Below are 20,524 nucleotides of genomic sequence, written 5' to 3' on the forward strand. Positions count from 1 at the left end.
CTGAGTATAGTCAGGAGGAAGCCCTGAGCACCACCAGGTGTGGCCCAACAGGCCTTCTCCTGACAATTATTTGCAGAACTGTTAATAGCAAAATTCTCATTGTGTGATGGCTACCAAGCCTTTCAATGAATACGGAAGCTGCCGTACAATCTACAGAATGCTGCTTACTGGCAGCAAAGTAGCAAACGGACTTCCTTCTGGAAAACAAATGAAAGGTGGCAATGAAGTAAAGAAGCAAACAACGTTAGGGATCAACTCTACAATTTTGACTCCAAGGGCTGATGAGGGTTAGAGACAGAGTACAGAGGGCAAGGCACCTGCCTTACATAAAGGTAGCCCTGGTTTGATCCCGGCACTACAGGGTCCCCTAAGCACTGCCAGGAGAAACATCCAAGTGCAGTAAGGAGCCGCCTTCCCGTGCTGCTGGGTATGATCCAACCCCTCTCCCCTGACAGCAGCAGAAGATGAATAATCTATTCAAAATGGTATCTAAAGGAATTAATCATTTGCGCAATTGTAGGTAATTATCTCCATGCCTACAGAAAACCCTTAGTATTGCTCATGATTCCTTAGAAAAGACATATCATAACCAAAAGGAAAGAGTACAAACTAAAATGATGTCTTTTGGATAAAAACCTTTATGAAAGATCCAAAGGGGAAGTGCCTTCAAAAATCCTGGTAATCGTGCCCGGAGAGAAAATACCTTTATTTAGTACATACCATTACAATCTTAACTCTTGTCATGGAAGAAATGTAATGAAAGAAAAATGAAGACAGGATTGCTTTTACCTGTGGCTACTTCAGCTGTAGAAAACTTAACCATCTTTTTTCCCTTGGAGTGAGGGGCTGGACCACACCCAGCGATGCTCAGGGGCAACTTCTGGCTCTACACTCAGGAATTACTCCTGGTGGTGCTTGGACCATATGGGATGTCAGGGAAAGAATCTGGGTCATCCACATGCAAGGCTTTTAAAAAGCGCCCTCCCCACTATACTTTCGCTCTGGCCCCTGGAATACTTGACCTTTAAATGAAAAAAGGTTAATGCTATTAAATATCTTCAGAAAGTTTCCGAAGCTATGGAGAGATTACTAGAGAAACTAAAATGCTTGGTGGCACTCCCCTACCTAACCTGATGAGCTTGACATCAGAGGACCAACTAAGCCAGTCAACACTTCCCTTCGTGGTGCTTTCTGAAAGAGAAACTGGATGAACCAGGGGTCTGACCCAGCATGGCAATTCTTATGTTCTTACTGCTGATGACGACACATTGCCTGTAGTTCATAAGTTATTTATGTCTGAAATGGGTGGGAAAAAAAATGAAAGATGTTACCATTGCTTTTCCCTATAAAAAAGATTGAACTTTTAAAGATACTGAATTTCTTAAGCTTGAATTTTTAAGATATACTCTGGAGAACGGACAGTTATAGTCTAGGTTTTAAGTCACTGAATTAATACTACCAACTAAAACTTCTAAAGTAACTGTAAGTTTGTAACATTACAAATTAGTCAGGGTCTGAAATACTCTTACATGTAAGATCTCACTCAGCCATCATGAACTCTCATGTTCAAGTGTTCTGTTCACGTGTCCTGTGATTTCCAGAGGCCATCACCCCAATCTGACTACCCTTTAGGGAATTTTGTTTTATATTTTGGAGAGTATGATCCTCTGGGAATGTGACCAATACAGACACTGATAAACAAAAAAGGCAAAAAGCCCAGTCTAGGAGTTTGAAAAGCATAAATACATAAACCTCTTTTAAGGGCAGTAATTTGGCCAACCTCATGAATCTCTACTGTTACAGGGTCACCAAATCAAATCATAATTATTATTATTATTATTATTTTGCTTTTTTGGGTCACACCCGGCAACACAGAGGAGTTACTCCTGGCTCTGCACTCAGGAATTACTCCCAGAGGTGCTCAGGGAATAAGAGATGCTGGGAATCGAACCTGGGTCGGCCACGTGCAAGGCAAATGCCTATCCGCTGTGCTACTGCTCCAGCCCCCTTCCTTGTTATTATTTTTTATTCATAAACATTAGGGAATAATCAGTTAATTCTACCACACAACTCATCAGCACTCGAGAGCAACTCATGTGAGCAAAGTTTAATATTCTACAAACTGAAGTAACAAATTACTAGTGAGGGTGGAGGCAGTATTTTATTCCAACCTAGAATGAGCGAGGCTAAGAGAAACTGGGAGAAGGAAGCTGGATTAGTCATATAAGGCATTTTTTTTCCCTTTCCGCCTTCAGAATGAAGTTACAATCCTTCCTCCCTCTATCACTAAGAGTTAAACTAAAATTATATTCGTAGTTATTCAATGCTGCATGTTGGAAGAAGGGTTTCAGAAAAATCTCAAGAGAAGTCACCACCTACAAGATCCTTCCTTTTCAAAACTATGTTCACGGGGGAAGGAATGTGGGTCAGTGATAGAGAGCATCACTCAGTAAGGCCTTGAGTTCTGTTCTCAGGACCAGGCACATTAAGACAGTAACAAAAAGCAGTTTGACTTCATTATAGCCTTTTGTTCTTTGTATGTTATCTATCGTTTCAGCGATAGCCCAGCGGTAGGGCATATGCCTTGTGTGCAGCCAGCCCGACTGAGCTGGGTTCGATTCCTCCGCCGCTCTAGGAGAGCCCAGCAAGCTACTGAGAGTATCTTCGCCCACACGGCAAAGCCTGGCAAGCTACCCGTGACAAAATCAATATGCCAAAACACAGTAACAAGTCTCAAAATGGAGATGTTACTGGGCCCGCTTGAGCAAACTGATGGACAACAGGAGGACAGTATTTGTTTGTATTTGTCTATATTCAAATCTTATCTTGGTTAGCAGGATCAAAAGCAGATTGAACAAGAGAAAAATCTTATTTTCCTTTCCAGTTTAGAGGGAAGATGGCACTATTATTTTAAACATAACTCTTTCCTATTTCACTGTTTTCAATATTATCAATCAGCATTTGCTTATCCTGAAAAAATACCTGCGAATAGTAGCACTGAAGTTTGTGTCTCAATGAACTTAGCTTACATTTTTCTAAGACACTAAGAAGTTTAATTGCTCTATGAAGGTATGTCAAGAAACGAATAACCTTAGTGTAAGCTCATGCTATTAAAAAAATTGAGGTAATTGTAATTTTCTTAAGGAGGTTAGGAAAGCCTACCAAAACCGTAACTAGAAAGAAAAAACAACTCACGTTACACCAGGATGGAGATTATATTTCTTTTTTCCAAATCGTGTTTGCTGAGCAAAGAAATCGTAACGTTCAGATTTTTTCCACATATAATAGAATGCTACACATTCACCAACTGACCTTGTTCGAACCTGTAAGAAGCAAAAACTTGTATTAACAATTATCTCCTTGTACTATTATCTCCTTCTACTATTTTTTTCTGGCAGACAGTGCTCAGGGCTCATTTCTGATCCTGCATTCCAGATCAGGCCTGGAGTGACGGAGGAACCGTAAGCTGTGCCAGGGGCTAACCAGGGGCGGGCTGAGCGTGAGACAAGTGTCTTACCGACCTATCGTATCTCTCTGGCCCCATCATCTCTTTTTAAAAGATTATTTGATTAAAAAAAATCTTAAGTTGGAAAACCAATTTTGTTATCCCTATGATACTATCCATAAAATACAGCAGTGCAACAGCTGTGTTACTATTCTACTGAGAAAAAAATACATTCATAATACTCTTCAATATTAAATGGCACTGTGTGCAGTTTAAGAGATTATCATCTTAATTTACTATAAATACTTCTCTATTGAAAATGTGGCATTTAGATTAAAATTATATTATACACAGTTTCCAGATATTTTTACTCAGCACCTCGGGAGCTTAAATTACTATTTTAAAGACTCCTTTACTAGTCCCTGAGGTGATCCAGATTTAAGATAATTCGCTTTCTAGAGAAGCGGAGACTATTCCTCAGTGAGCTGTAAGTGATTATAACAATGCTAACACGCTGTTTACCAGCTACTCCAATGGCACACTGCGCTGTACCATACTTTCACCGACTTGCTCCTCTTACAGTCTGAGGACCAATGGGATAAAAGAAAAGAAAAGAAAAAAAAAGAAATCCTTTAATCCTTTGCTAGGTACCGTGGAGGGCCGGTACGGTTGACAAAAAATACTGTACATCTGAAAGGACAGTTATCTGCATGGAATTTTAGGGATACAAACTTTTATTTTAACCCATATGTTTCTTATCTTGAGGGCAGTATCACTGGAAACAGATAGCACCTACGGTCAGTTTGCTGATCCCCTTATTTCTTTATCTAGTATCATCTTCTTTTCTTCTCTCTACTTGCACATTACGTATGGGGATGTGGGATCATACCTGGCAGTGTTTGGGAGACCATGCATAAGGTACCGAGAGTCAAACCTGAGCCTCATACACAAAGCATGATCTCAGCTGGCTGAGTTAAACTCTCTGGCTTCTCTACTCACACTTTGAAAACTATGACTCATGTTGTAAGACTGAAAGGTATAAGGCATAAAAAAAAAAAACCCTACAAAAAACAACCAACCACCTTCTCCAGTTCTCTTTCACCTCCCCTGAATCTTATTTCTAGAGAAATTTTAAGTCGGCTGTACTTTCTTAGCTGAAAGCACTTTACTTAAAGAAAATTCTGGATATGTAAAGATTATGAAAAATTGTCAATAGGTTAAATCAGCATATTTATAAACTGAACTTACAAACTAAAGTCTGAGTACTATTTTTGTCTGTTTGGGGTGAAACTGGCAGTGGTTTCAGGCTTACTCCTGGCCCTGCGCTCAGGAATCACTCCTGGCAGGGCTTGGGAGACAATCTGGGGTGCCAGAGATAGAACCCAGGTTACTTGTGTGCAAGCAAGCAGCCTACCTGCACGCAATGCAAGCGCCTTACCGGCTGACCTATCCCTGTGGCCCTGAGTCTGGTCTTTTTCACACTGGATCATTCTTCTTAAAAAATTACTGTTTTGGGGGGCCAAAGAGAAAATTCAATGGGCTGAGTACATGATCTGCATGTGGGAGGGCCAGGTTTGTTGTTCAGAGCACCCCTGGGAAGCAATCCTCACACACAGATGTGGGAGAAGCATGCCCAAGCACTGCCACATCTGGACCCTCTCTCAAACAAAAAAGAATTACTATTCTCTCTGTTCATTAGAACAACTAAGTATCATATACGTATGTCAGCAGGCATATCTCACTCCCAACTATTTTTTAAAAACAGGTCTTGAGGGTGGCACAATAGTACAGTGGGTGAGGCACTTGTCTTGCATGCAGCTGACCTGGGTTTAATCCCCAGCATCCCATCCAGACCACCACCAGAACGGATCCTTGAGGACAGTGGCAGGAGAAAGTCCTGACACCATCTGGTGTAGCTTTAAATAGCCTTCCCTCCTGCCCCTGCACAAAGGTCCTAACATTTTATTAGAACTGCTTTGGTTAATAGGTTCAAATAACCTATTATTTATTATTCCTTATAGTTCTTATTCCTTAAGGGCAGGGAAAGTCTGTAGTAAAGTCTGTGGACTGTATCAATACCCACAAAACCATGGGGCTGGGCCGAGGTACAAAAGAGGACTGACACGTGCTTCTTACCAACTACCTAAGGCCCATTTGTATTGTATGGTCTTAAAATGATACTATAAATATCTAACTTGGCCTTGGCAAGATAAACGCTGCCCAGACCAACCTTAAAGAATTTGGGGAGTAGGAAGGTTCTTGCTGCTGCTAGTTCCATCAGCCTATCATTCTCAGGGTCTCCTTCATAATCTAGTGGGCAACAGTCTTTGGATCTAGGAAATGTTCATCCAAAATAATGTGCCTTTCAACCACGAAAGGATGTGTTTGGAGTTAATCAGACACATGACAAAAGGCTTGTGGTTCAACACTGCATAAAATCATCCTCGACGAGTTATCAAACAAAACTTTGAGCATCTTGTCATTTATATTTGCTGAAATGTGGCATTTTTTAAAAAGGCCTAGATATACATACATAACTACCAACATTCAAAAAGATTTAAATATTCCCTGTCCTAATCTCTTATATGTACATTTTCCTATACTATCTAGCAATGATTTACTGTTATATATGATTTCAGTTTTAAGAAAATTTAAATATCCCTAAGGACTCATGAAGCTCTGTTGGGTAAACACTACGTAGTTGATAAATATAAATATGGAAAGATAATTATTAAATTAAAATTCTCAAATAAGGAAAAATATAATGTATAAAATTGACCTACTGAGATATTCTTCAGGAAAAGATTAAAGCAAATAAAATTATCTTCTATCTAATTTTATTCTTTTAATCTCTTTTTTGGTTTTTGGGCCATACCCGGTGGTAGTCAAGGTTTACTCCTGGCTCTGCACTCAGGGGTCTCTCCTGGTGGTACTCAGGGAGCAATATGGGATGCCACGGATCAAATCTCGGTAAACCTGTCCACTGAACTAACTCTCTGGTTCTCAACTATATAATTTTAGACCAATTAGGACTCATTTTAGCACATGTCAAAGATATTTTAATTATAAATGAAATAGCAAAGATCAGAGTTTCAAAAATCCCTTCAAAATAATTTTCTTAAATATCTTCCACATGGCTGTGGAAGAGAACTATGAATATACTATATGTGTATATAAGAGAAATAATAAGAGAAACTACATTATTTCTAGGGCTGGAGCGATAGCACAGCAGGTAGGGCATTTGCCTTGCATGCGGCCCACCCGGGTTCAATTCCTCCGCCCCTCTCAGAGAGCTGGGCAAGCTACCGAGTGCATCTCGCCTGCACACCCCATACCAAAGCTGATGAACACAGCTGACAGTGGTTAAAAACAAACAAACGAAAAATAGATCTTAAAGGCTTCTGAAAACAGCCACTAGGACAAAGTCTAGGCATGCTGATAACAATTTCCTAAGTATCAATATATTAAGTCAAAAACTTCTGCTATTAGAAAATAACTAAGACACTACATGATACATATGGGCTACAAGATCTCAACCATCAAATTTCTTTTTGTAACAGAGAACACATTTCATTACTTACTTTATTAGCCTGAATCAAATGAAAGTCCTTTCCATAGGCCTTCAGTCCTTGTTCGAAATTTCTACACTCTTCCTCTGTCCAAACGGATAATTCCTCTGACAAAATGGAGGAAGAGGGTTGTGAAATAAGCATTATTCTCCAAAATGTGGCATACAAACAAAATTACAAATAAAAATGTAACTTTTGGGTAATAATAAGAGAAATTACATTATTTCTGGGGCTGGAGTGATAGCACAGCAGGTAGGGCATTTGCCTTGCATGTGGCCCACCCCGGGTTCAATTCCTCCGCCCCTTTCAGAGAGCCTGGAAAGGTACTGAGTGTATCTCGCCCGCACAGCAGAGCCTGGCAGGCTACCCATGGCGTATTCGATATGCCAAAAACAGTAACAAGTCTCACGATGGAGACGTTACTGGTGCCCACTTGAGCAAATCGATGAACAATGGGATGACAGTGCTACAGTGCAGCGCTACATTATTTCTGAGGAAATTATTGGTAACTGCAAAGATTGTGACAAAAATGTCTCACTCGAAAGATTTTGGATGACTTGGTTTTTAACTCTCCTACCTCAACTGGATTCATTTTCTCCAGTATTCTTTTTCGTTTGAGGGCCATGCCCAGCAATGCTCAGGGCTTACTCCTGATTCTGCACTGCACTCCTGGCAGTGCTTGAGGGACCATATGGGGTGCCAGGGACTGTACCCAGGTGGGCGCTTGCCTTGCACGCGGCCCTGCTGTGCTCTCTGTCCAGCCCTATGTCCACAGATCTTGCTAGGCCTTACTAGCCTTACTAACCCTTCAATTTTTGTTGAGTAAATTCTTTCATTTGCTACATACTGACTCATGAGCAGTCAGTCCTATCAGTGACTGGGACAGGAACCACTTGAGAATTAAAGATACAAAACTGAAACAAACAGACCAAAAAACCCCCAAAGCCTAGACTTTGGTTATGACTCCTTTATGAATTGTTTGTTGAAGCTAAATTAGAACAGTACAGAGACCTCAGTCTCATCAATTTTAAAGTGAAGGTAACAAGGGGCCAGAGCAATAGTGCACTGGGGAGGGCGTTTGCCTTGCACATGGCCCACCCAGGTTTGATCTCCAGCATCCCGTATATTCCTCTGAGCACTGACAAGAGAATTCCAGAGTGTAGAGCCAGGATAAGACCTGAGCCATCACCGGTGTGCCCCAACACCAGACACACAAAATAAAATGAAGGTAACACCCGTCATATTAGTACACAGTAGCATTGCCAAGATGAAATAAAACATTTATAGAAGTGCCCTGAGATTGAATGGCATTATGTATTTAAATTTAAATGTCCTTATTTTTCCAGAAAAAGCAGCCGGGAACTTGTTCCAGTGTTTCAAATAATACTTGTGTTATATGTGTACTGAACAAGCTCTAACAATTTGCTATTCAGCAAATACTGAATTGAGAAGAGCAGTATTGTATCTTCATAAACTAAAGAGCTAAAGTAAAATTTCAGCTACAGCATGAAAACAAATTAAAGCTTAACATTTATGCTTACCTCTAGCTGCTTTGACATTAAATCTTAATCTTCTCAATGCTTCCTCTGTATCGAAATTGCATTTAACCAATTCATACAATGCCTAGAAAAATAAAAGCCTTCAATATATAACCTCGATCATGAACAGTTCAAGACTGTAATTTTTTTGCTGCGGATTTCAGGGCCATACCCAGAGATGTTCAGTAACTGCTTGGGGAAACGAACACGGTGCAGTGCCAGGGAACGAAATCAGATCTCCTACATGCACAGCATTCACTCAGTCCATTTTACTATCCAGGCCATACAATTTCTTTGCTTTTATTTTTTTACTTTGGTTTTGGGGCCACACCCAGGTGTATCCAAGACTTACCCCGGCCCTGGCGAGCTCAGGGGACCATAGGGATGGCAGCGCTAAAACCCAGGTTAGCTGTGTCAGAGGCAAATGCTCTACCCACTGTACTTTCCGGCCTATAGGGCACACAATGTAAGACAGTAAAGTCTGTTCAAGGATCTAGTGTTATGTTTTCCTCTTTTCTGAAGGACAGTAAATACAACATACTAAGGACAAACAAATTCAATCCTACTAATTACCTACAAATTAACTCCCTATTAAATTAAAATTTTATTCCTTATACAGAAAGAATAGGATAAACAAAACATTAATTTGCAGCACTGAATCCTAGTAATTTAGAAATAAAAACAATAATTTTAATTAAAAAATCACAGATCATTTATAGTTTTGAATTTGGGGGCTCTAAAATAAACCTGAATCCTTTTACTGGGTTCATAGTCCTGTCTATACAGAAGCAACACTGTCTTAGATGTGGATTCCCAACTATGTCTATGTGTATCCATAGACTTGCCGACAACCAAAGGCAACTCAAAAAGCCAAATTAAAAAAAAAAATGCAGGCTCAATGGAAACTTATTTGAGCTGAAATCATACTAATGAAAAACTGTGTTAACACTTGGTATTTTATGCTATTAACCATATTCCCTAACACTATAGAAAATGTAATACCCAGAACAAGTACATTGATTATGATAGCATATACATATATAAATGTACACAATCCATTTGGGGTGAAGGGGGATGTCTTATCCATGTACCTGTTCGTTGTCTTTAATGTGAGATCCTTCAGGGATGGCTTCAACACCTTTCTCGTCACCTGTTCTTCGAGATGCGTCCTTAAGAAACACAATCACTTTATCTTCCGCTAAATATTCAGGGTCCCACAGGAGTTGATCATCATTTTCATATACTAAATTAGTGAAAGAAACAATATCAGAAAAGTCAAAAACATCATCACTGAAAAAGCAATTAGGCTAAATGCTGAGGACTTAGAATCAGTGTTATCTGACTACTTATCTGCCTGACTACACTCAAGCAATATATCGAGTCTGAGTGATAGAATCAATCCACGCAGAGAGCTATCACTATGCCCCATTCATCTCCAGTCCTATTTAGCCTGACTTCCTAAATTCCAAACACTCCTGGCTTGTACGCCAGCACTTTCTGTCTGGAGGACCTAGAGCAAAAGTTACTTTCCTTATTACTGACTCATCCCTGAAGTGGGGATAATAATCCTGTCATGAAGGTGTAAGGCTTTACCATACCATAAAACAAGTCTGGCGCATATTATGGTTTAACAAAAGCTAGCTATAATGATATTTCTGGAAATGAATGGCTAAGAGAATGTTCACCAAACGTTACCACTTAGTAGGAAATTATTTTATTTCTTTGTATTCTTCGGTGATACTTGAAAATGTGTTATTAACAGGGCATACAATAAAACTTCCATGATAATTTCAACCTTGGCGTTGCTCAGGGGTCACTCCTGGAAGTGCTTGAGGGGTTCATATTGGATACCGGGGGATCAAATCCAGGTCAGTGACATGCAAGATAAATGTTCTACCGATGGTACTACTGCTCCAGCCCCTACATGTTTATTCTTAACCTCCAGCTTCGGGGAATATTTTGTTACATTTTAAATGCCAAAGTCTAATTGATATAAAAAATGGTTACTAGGCAATACTATGAGATGTAATAAGGAGGCTTAGAGAAGAAATGTCCCTATTTTTCAAAGGTCACTGTGACTGACATGAGTTCTAAACTAGTTGAGTTTTTCCCATATATAGGTTCTACGTGACTGGCTTATTTCAACACGATTATCAAATACGGGTAATAATACATGTGTTCATATTTTACAAGTATCTTAAAAAAAATCAACAATCTGTCGAATGTTTACCGTGAATATTTTATAAATTTATTTTCCTATTCACTTTTTCACAATCCTAGCCTGTATCTCTCTGCTTTAAAATTATGCCATGCAAGCAAACAAACTTGATTGGGAACACTGAATTCAAGTTCTTTCTCTTAACTTATTTCTCTGAATTAACCACCTGCTTCTCAATGAAGCTAGACCAGAGTTCTCATTCTCACTAGTACGGACACTTATAGCCAGGTAATCTTAGTGGTGCTGGTGGCTAACAGGTGCTGGCTGGAGGGCTCCTGTGTATTATGGCAAGTACATCACAGTCCGAATGATACCATTTTATCACCAAGCTCCAGAGCACGCATGGTTTAGTACATGGAAGACAAAAAAGATGCGAATAACTCTGAAAAGATCATGTATCCAGCATTTCTTTAGAATTAAACCTTTCCTCTCCCACACAGTCTGAGCCAACACGACCTCGGGCCCCAAGAACAGGTTAAGTGGGCAGGTCGGTGCAGGTCAGAGTTCAACTCATTTTACTGGTCTGAGAAATGAATGATTTTGGCAGAGGATGACTGAGTCTGACTGAGTCCAGAGTCTCTCAGGAGCTCTGCTGGAGCAGAGGACGGGAAACTCCTAGTTCTTCTGGTTCTCTATACGGCGTGTACAAAATAAGAGAGGGCCTGCCAGTAGCGACTTTTGCTTTCCTAATAATAAGAAGAAAAGGAGAGGGTAGAGAATCCTGATAATCTTCGTATCTTAAGAGCCTCTGAATCCAAATGATTCAAAACCAGAGTAGCCAAAACTCTCTATGAAGATAATCAGGTCCGGTCACGGTCCTCCCGTTGTTCACCGATTTGCTCAAGCGGGCCCAGTAACATTGTGAGACTTGTTACTGTGTTTGGCATATTGTATACGTCACGGGTAGCTTGCCAGGCTTTGCCGTGCGGGCGAGATACTCTGAGTAGCTTGCTGGGCTCTCCCAGAGGGGCGGAGGAATAGAACTCGGGTCGGTCATGTTGGCTTCCTGTAAGGCAAACGCCCTACCCACTGTGCTATCGCTCCAACACAAGATAATCAGATTAAAAAAAAACCAACAAACTGGGGAGGGAGGTAGAGGAAGTAGTAGTGAGAGAGTACAGTAATAGGGAGCGTGCTTGCATGTGGCTGACCTGGGTTGGATTCCTGGCACCATAGATGGTCCTGACTCTCACCAGGAATAAGCCCTGAGCACAGAACTAGGAGTAAGCCCCAAGTACTGTTGGGTATGCCTTCATCCAATGCCCCTTTCCCCTCAACTCCCCCCCCCCGTCCCCACATACCCTAAAATCAAAGTAGGTGAAAGTTCAAAGGAACGAACCTTAACAAATATTATTGCAACTGTTTGAATTAGAGATTAGTTAGAAATATAAAAGGAAAAAAGTTATCTATCTCTCCAGGCATATGGAAATACATGCATACATACATATATATATATACATATACATATATATTATTTTTTATTCTCAGAGAGCCTGGCAAGCTGCCGAGAATACCCCGCCCGCACGGTGGAGCCTGGCAAGCTACCCGTGGCGTATTCGATATGCCAAAAACAGTAACAATAACGGGTCTCATTCCCCTGAAAGAGCCTCCAATACAGCAGCGTTGGGAAAGACGAGTAAGAGGCTGCTAAAATCTCAGGGCTGGGACGAGAATGGAGACATTACTGGCATCCGCTGGAGTAAATCGATGAACACAGGATGACAGTGATACAGTAATCTTTCCAGGATACACAGTAGGCTTTCTCGTATCAACAAAAAAGTTTTGGACCCACTTACCAATTCCTACAGTAAAGGCATCAAAATAGCTTTGTGGCATTTTTGTTAAAGTCACCTAATTTGTGAGTGATTATATATCAAACGGAAAGAAAAAAAAATTGGCCGCAAAAAAACTTTCTAACAGGAGAATGAGCAATAACCTTTCAGAAGCACTTTTCTTTTGCAGTGGGGTAAGGATGCACTCCTGGTGGTACTTGAAGTTATACAATCAATGCTAAAACTCAAATAAAGAACTCCCACATGCAAACCACGCGCTCCAGCCCTTCTGAGTCATGGCCCCAGCTAACTGTGGTTTACGTAAGTAACTCCACGTAAGTCTGGTTGCCTGTACGATGTACTCTTATGAAGATGGCTTCTAGGTTATCATGACAAGTTTAAACTCCCGTAGCTACAGTGTAGGGGAAAGGCCGTTTGCACACTGGAACCACAGTGATTCTTCCAAAGCTAAATCTAGTCTGAATATCACACAATCCAATATACTTAAAATTCCCAGAGTGAGAAAGTTTCAAAAATCACACCTTTTCCTGAAAAAATCATGTGCGATTTCTTTCTAAAATTGTTAAATTTGAAAATGCTAGAACAAAATTTACATCAAAATTAGAATTACTGTGCTATTTGACAGCAAAATGCTTGACGTGAGAAATGTTAAAATTAACCTGCTACAATAAGATGTTTCCCTACAGACCTACTAAATGTAAAATTTTCAGAGAGATGTTACTATCTTGTGTATTTAGAATTTTAAAAATGAAAAAATGTCGCATTTAAGTTCTTTATTTGGCAAGAGAACTCAATGTGAACATGTGCTGACCATTATATAACATTAAAAAAAAAAGATGTTTAAAATTTAGCTACAAGGGCCAAGGGGCTAGCGCAAACTTCATGTTCTACATGTGGGAGCGCTGGGTTCAATATATAAATAAAGCACTTCATGGTACCCCAAAGGTTAACACCGGGAGCCCTAGCTCACAGAACTGGGAGTCGTGTGCCCAATCACCTAGCACTGTCAACTGCGACCCCTAAAACTAATTTTAAATAAAGCAAAATTCAATCACAAAAACAATTTTTACATACAATTACAATGTCTTCACAAACCACGTGCATGAAATGTTAAGGTTACACTTGATATTGACACCTATATTATAATTTAGGTAAAACAGAGTGTCAAAGTGTAAGCAGTTCATTCCACTGGATGCTAAAGGGTACAGTGGCTAAGGCACTTGGTTTGTCAGCAGCCAACCCAGGCTAGATTCTTGGTACCACTTTTGGCTCCTTGAATACTGCTAGGACTGACTCCTGAGAAAAGCAGTGTGTCCCCTACATCCCTCCCCAAAGACATAATTCCTGTTGCCAGCAGAATTTACTGGACTATATTCTCCTTATTATATTCCTCTACCCCTCTAGGAGAGCCCAGCAAGCTACTGAGAGAATCTTGCCCGCACGGCAAAGCCTGGCAAGCTACCCGTGACATATTCGATATGCCAAACACAATAACAAGTCTTACAATGGAGACATTACTGGGCCTGCTTGAACAAATTGATGAACAACGGAAGGACACAGTGATACAGTGCTATATTGTCCTTAACTATCTCCGACCTGCTGCTTACCCTGAAAGCAGGTGCATACTTATGATGATAAAGTTCGTTATTCTTTTTATTTGGGGGGGGTCGAGGTAGTGTCTGGATGATACTCAGTAGTGCCCAGGGACCATATGAAGTGCTGGCGACTGAATCAGGGTCAACCAGACACATGTAACTTCTGTACCGTCTCTCTAATCCTAAAAAGAAAGTTTATATAGGTGTTTCCCCACATTCACAGTACCCCACTCCCCCATCAGGGGAAGGGAGAGCAGACGGGAAGAGCTGGAAAGGTGGGGGAGGAGAGGTTATACTCGTCTGAAGTGTGACAGGGGGTAGCTGAGCAAAGTATTTTTGGCAAAAGAGATAGCAGGTAAAATAAATTTGAAAACTGTTGATTTATATTATAAAGGAAGTTCCTGAAAAGAAGACTAAAAAGAAATCTACTAAAAGTTCCTACATCTCCCCAAAGGCTCTGTACATGGAAACTGAGAAAAAGACAATGAACAGAGTGCTCAGTAATGTCACACTGCACATGAGCTCATCACAGATACTCTCTCTTTGGAATTCACCCCCCAAAAATGACTGAAACAGTTTGTGAAAAAAATCACAGTTAATATCTTAAAATTTTAAACTGTGACTTCCCTGAGGACTTTTAGATAAATAATGAAAAGGCCGTATAAAACTTACATACACAAACTGCTCTGCCAAACTAAAGACACAAATATCAAAGTTGTCAATTTTAGAAAGCACAACAGGTAGGGCGTTTGCCTTGCACACGGCCAACGCAGCCGACCCAGGTTCTATTCCTCCACCCCTCTCAGAGAGCCGGGCAAGCTACCGAGAGTATCTCGCCCACACAGCAAAGCCTGGCAAGCTACCCATGACATATTCGATATGCCAAACACAGTAACAACAAGTCTCACAATGAAGGTGTTACTGGGCCTGCTCGAGCAAATCAATGAACAATGGGAGGACAGTGCTACGGTGAGGACAGTGCTACGGTGCTAAGTTTCATAAATAAAAAACTTAATGTTTTCTATCATCGTTTACACAAATTTTTAAACCCATCTAACAGCTGCCAAAGTCCTTTTTCTCAGCCCCTCCCCTTCCCCCTCCCCACGCCCCCTCCATTTTCTTGGCCATATCCAGCTGTGCTGAAAGCTGTGTTCAGGGATCACTCCTGGCAGTGCTCAAAGGACCGTATGGGGTGGCAGGGATGGAACCTGCATTGGCTGCATATAAGGCAAGAGCCCTAATCGAATTTCTCCAACCCCGGAAGTCATCATTTAAAACTCAATTATAGAGGTTATGAAAAGATCAGAGTATTCAAAGTAAAAATAAATTTAAAGTTTGGTGTATCTTTAGAGAATTAGTACCCAAAAAAGCATTCATTCTTTTCTGTCCTCTTTTTCACTATACTTCTACAAAACTGGAAAAACATATTCCTTTTCAGAGAAATATGAAGGGGACCCTCTCATAAGGCAATTTTACCATAAAGTAACACTTTATCCCTTCAAATGCACAAAAAAACTATGTAACTTTAATAATAACTCACCTTTTTCATTTTCTTTGTATCTACAAATGCCAACTGGAATCTCTGCTTGAAACATGGAGCCAACCATAATCTCCTATTAAAACAATTCCAAAGCATTAATTAGTAAGATCTTAAAACTCAAGTTTTATACACAGTTCCCAACCTTACCATCTTCTTGGGAAAACTGCCTGCTTTTTCTGCCTTAAAACAGACAAAACCAAGTAACAACCTGAAAGGGGTATTATGAGGATGAATGAGTTAATAATTGGGCTTAGATATGATTGGCTGCAAACATTAGTAAAGAACAATGGATCAAAAGCAAGACAGACAATGAGTACAAAGGAGCAACAAATGTAGATGAATGTTCAGAAAATTCAGAAAACAAACAGCTCCCTGAAATAAAAATCTCAAATATTTTTATCGTACCCATGTTTGGACAATGGTCTTAAAATATGTCCTAGAATGAGCAGGCAACACTGGGAAAGGGTTAGAAACACATGTGCCACCCACACTGGTGAGCCAGAAACTCTGGGGGGGGCGACATCAGTGTTTCAGTCTGATTCAAACACAGTCTGAGATGCAGAGCTCTGCAGGTAAGGAAAGAGAAGAATTTGGAGACAACTCTGGGCAAACAGATGAAACTCCGCAAGGACAAGGTTAATGCCGACATTTCTTTTTCTTCTATTTTAATGTCTGCACTTCAATAGAAAACTAGAAAATGAAAACGTAACATCCCCAAGCACAAATTAATCTTATTTTAAGGAATCTGGAAATCAACTCGACAGAAGAAAGTAGAAGAAACTCATGGCTTAGAAAGGCAACTGGTTACCACAAGAGAGACTGATCCCACATGGGGATCAAAATTTATGTGGCCCATTGTCTGTGGATGAGTGTTAAGAATGCATAAATTTACTACATTTTCAAATGTAGGTTTAGGAGGAAAAGGTGCACGGTTAAAGAAGTCTCAGGATTTTAATATGTTCCTTTCTCCAGTCTTAGGTGCCCATTGATTACAGCATCTCATTTTACCGAATAGAATTTCTAAGTCACAATTTTTATCAGTATTGTTTGCCTTTTAGCCTGCACATCAGGACCAGTCTCAGTACTGGTCACAGATCAGGAGAGCAAACCACTCTTCGACATATAAATGTTATTTCTATGGGGCTGCAGCAATAGCACAGCAGGTATGGCGTTTGCCTTGCACACGGCCGACCCGGGCTCAATTCGCAGCATCCCATATGGTCCCCTGAGCACCGTCAGGGCTAATTCCTGAGTGCAGAGCCAGGAATGACCCCTGTGCATTGCTGGGTGTGACCCAAAAAGGAAAAAAAAAGTTATTTCTATAACTATAGGAAAGCTCGTTTTCTAAAAACAGTCTCAAATCCAAGTTTTTTTTTTTACTCTTTTGTTAGATTTTTCTGTCTTTCACTATCAACACCCAGGCCCCCATTCTTGTTACTGCTTATACCCAATCTACTTTACCCACCACCTGTGCCAATCAGAATAGGGATCAATATTCTGTTTTTGTAAAAATTCCATTTTTTTCACAAGCCTTAGAAGATAAATCTCCAAATCTTCATATTATAACTCGTACACCAAAAAGTACTGGGAAGTAGAAAAAATATAAATAAAAAATGAAAATTATCAAGGTTTACTGGCTGCTCGGTTATATACTTCTCCAGATGAGGCATCTCATACCCCTAGCAACGAAAGCTTCACCTTACCCAAAATTCTCCCTCCTGAGTTTTGTTCCTTCCAAGAAAACTAAATCCCCCAAAATTCAGCACTTAAATCATCAACTGGCAACTCCAGATGTATTTATGAAGATAAATGTCTCCCATACCATCCAAAAACAGAAATTTCCAATCTGAAATAGTTTTGATGATTTGGGAGGTTGATTTTGTAGGTTAAAATGACTGTAATTCATATAGAAATTGTGTTTTAGCACTCTAATACCCCAAATAGGAATGGTCTGCTTTCCAAAAGCAGACTAGATACCCACATTACAAACATGAATGTGCAGTGGTAACGGTAGATTAAAAGAAGTTCCAAAGTGTCTAGCGTTTTTCTGCCCGGTGAAAGTCAGAATCAAAAATAGGAAACACTGGGGCTGTAGAGATAACACAGCGGGTAAGGCATTTGACTTGCACATGGCCAACCAGGACTGATCCCCAATATCCCGTATGGCCCTCACAGCTTAGGAGTAATTACTGAGTGTAGAGCCAGGAGTAAACCCTGAGCATCACTGGGTGTGGCCTCAAAACCAAACCCACCCCCCAAAAATGGAGAAAAAAAAAGCATTCAAATAAAATGTAATAAAAAAAATTTTAAATGTCATAAAAAATGTTTGTTCAATCTTCCAAATAGGTCACAAAAAGTTCAAAGACCCTTGTTTTCTATAGCATCTCTTATCTATCAGGCAGTCAAGTTTTTTTCTTTTTCTTTTTTGCTTTTTAGGTCACACCTGGTCAACCACAGGGGGTTACTCCTGGCTCTGCCCTCAGGAATTACTCCTGGAGGTACTCGGGGGACTGACCATATAGGATGCTGGGAATCGAACCTGGGTCGGCCGCGTGCAAGGAAAATGCCTGACCCACTGTGCTATTGCTCTAGCCCCAGTCAAATTTCTTAACTCAGAAACACTAATTTCCTCTTAGTACAGTAACCCACTAATCATAAAAGTAGTCTCTTCTGGTTGACACAGAATCATGGAACAGCCCAATTCAAATTTAACAAATGATTCAATCATCCAGAGAGACTATAAATGAAAAATCTTTGTTTAAATGGGAAGAGGGAATCAACTTTTTGAAAAGTTTGCCCCAAGCATTTCAAGACCAATTAAATTCAAAATACCAACACCAGGTACTGTTTTTTGTTTTTTACAAAATAATTTTTATTGAAAAAAATTGAGAGAGAGAGATGTGAGGGAAAAAAAAGAATTAAAAATTAAAAAAAAAAAAGAGATATGAGGGGAGAAAAATAAGAATACATGTTTAAGAGAGAAAACGAGCATCCAGAGTGGAAAAAATTACCAAATCAGATTTAAAGTATTAACTAATTTTGTAATAACCGAATTAAAACTGACTATGAACAACGAGAGGACAGTGACAGTGATATGTTGTAAGTATAGCCAGCATATTTTAAAAGCTATCTTAAGTATACATTTATGTTTTGAGTTATTCTTCAGCTAAGCATATATAATTATTTTATGTACTAAATAAATTATCAAATCTACAAAAAAAAAAAGCCTCAATGTTTTTATTTTTCCTTGGGGTCCAGGAGGAGCCTCCCAAGTAGTGCTCAGGGGGCCCGGGGCCCTGTCCTGACAATACTGAGTCCAGTGGCATAACCCTGAGAGTTCAGCATCCACTGCCATTAGGGCCTGGGGCACTGGCAGGAAACAGGGGCTATTCCCAATGGTACTGAGTGGGGGCAAGGGGAAGACAGCGTGGGCATGCAGTGTTGGGCATCCAACTCAGGTCTAGCATACCCTGCAGCCCCTTGTGTTACCTCTCATATCCCACAAAAACACATTTTTGTTTTGTTTTAGGAATACAGTCAGCAATGCTCCGGGGTCACTCCTGTGCTATTGAGGACCAAATCTTAGGTCTACAGCACATACGGCAAGTGGGTTAACTATACCATCTCTACAACACCTTCACGAGCTATACTTTCTAGAGGGTAACAAAATTCTAATTTGGCACTAATTCAGAAATTTTATTTCTATACTTGTGTTGAGTGGCAACACGCTCAGAATAGCGCATTTTCAGATATATTATTAGGAGAAACATTTCTCTTACCTGGATATATTAAAGGAAAATCTAAACACATACCAAATTTCAAAATGCCACAAAAGGACTTAGCATCAACTTTATCTATAGGTAGTATTACAAAATTAGCTTGCTTTTTGAAGGATAAGTTTGGAGAAAACAGGGTTCTAACTACCTTCTTCCAGTCTTCTGATGGGATATAATCTTCATCTTCTTCAGATTCTTCTTCTATTTCACTATCTAAAAAAAAATAAATCTATGAATTTTTATATTGCCCATACTTATTTATCAGTGTATCATTTTAAAATTTATCACAGAAGATTTAAACATACCCAAAACAGACCAAAACATTTCTGATCGAATAATCAACACCCTGTCGGCTTTAAAAAACAAACACCTCATAAAGTTTTCAAGACAAAGCTAATCTTTAGTCTCATAATAACTACCTACAAAAGCTTGAGGAAAAAAACATTTAGTCAAGCTAATCTTTTCTAATTCTAATTCTGCTAACAATCCGGTGACAATAAATTACATGATCCCAATTTCTTCCCTTGTTTAAGATTAATGCTTCGTGAGCTCGTGCAGCACTGTTTTGGGGAAAGCACATGGAACACAGACAAGTAAGGAAAACTCTCATTCTTTTCTAAATCCTCTTTATCTTTTTATTCAGGAAAGGCAAGCTGTTTACATTTTAGAAGAACAATGTATTTACATGAATGCTGGAAATTTAAGATTATCAGCACCTTCTCAACTCTACAACTGCACAAAGAGATGAAATGGCTAACATTATATTCAAAATAATTTCCGAAGAGCTATATGCACACACATATATCCACGTGCTCATCACAACCAAAATACAAAATATCAGGCTAGAAGTATGAATAACTGTTCCAAGAGTTTGGATCTATTCATTTTAAAACTAAGAGGAAAAGCACTACCACAAACCCACAGCAAGCCTTGTCTTCAGTGGGGAAAAACTAAAAGCATTCCCCCTTGGATCAAGCACAAGACACGGTTGCCCACTCTCAACACTCCTATTCAATAAAGTACTAGAAGTACTTGCCCTAGCACTTAGGC

General features: G+C 39.8%; 1 protein-coding gene across 7 annotated transcripts in view; it reads right to left on the reverse strand.

The window, feature by feature from the left end:
- MIER1 (MIER1 transcriptional regulator) overlaps positions 1–20,524 on the reverse strand; it is a 64,643-nt gene that overhangs the window by 9,893 nt on the left and 34,226 nt on the right. For all 7 annotated transcript variants that reach the window (XM_056122264.1, XM_056122265.1, XM_056122269.1 and 4 more), the window contains 6 exons: positions 19,623–19,687; positions 15,699–15,771; positions 9,644–9,795; positions 8,556–8,637; positions 7,027–7,121; positions 3,196–3,323 (listed from right to left, as the gene is read on the reverse strand). In XM_056122264.1, coding sequence (XP_055978239.1) covers positions 3,196–3,323; positions 7,027–7,121; positions 8,556–8,637; positions 9,644–9,795; positions 15,699–15,771; positions 19,623–19,687 — 595 coding nt within the window. The remainder of the gene's footprint in view (positions 1–3,195; positions 3,324–7,026; positions 7,122–8,555; positions 8,638–9,643; positions 9,796–15,698; positions 15,772–19,622; positions 19,688–20,524) is intronic.

The sequence above is a fragment of the Sorex fumeus genome, unplaced genomic scaffold (genome assembly GCF_029834395.1).
Source record: "Sorex fumeus unplaced genomic scaffold, SorFum_2.1 ptg000045l, whole genome shotgun sequence".
In the NCBI taxonomy this organism is placed as follows: Eukaryota; Metazoa; Chordata; class Mammalia; order Eulipotyphla; family Soricidae; genus Sorex; species Sorex fumeus.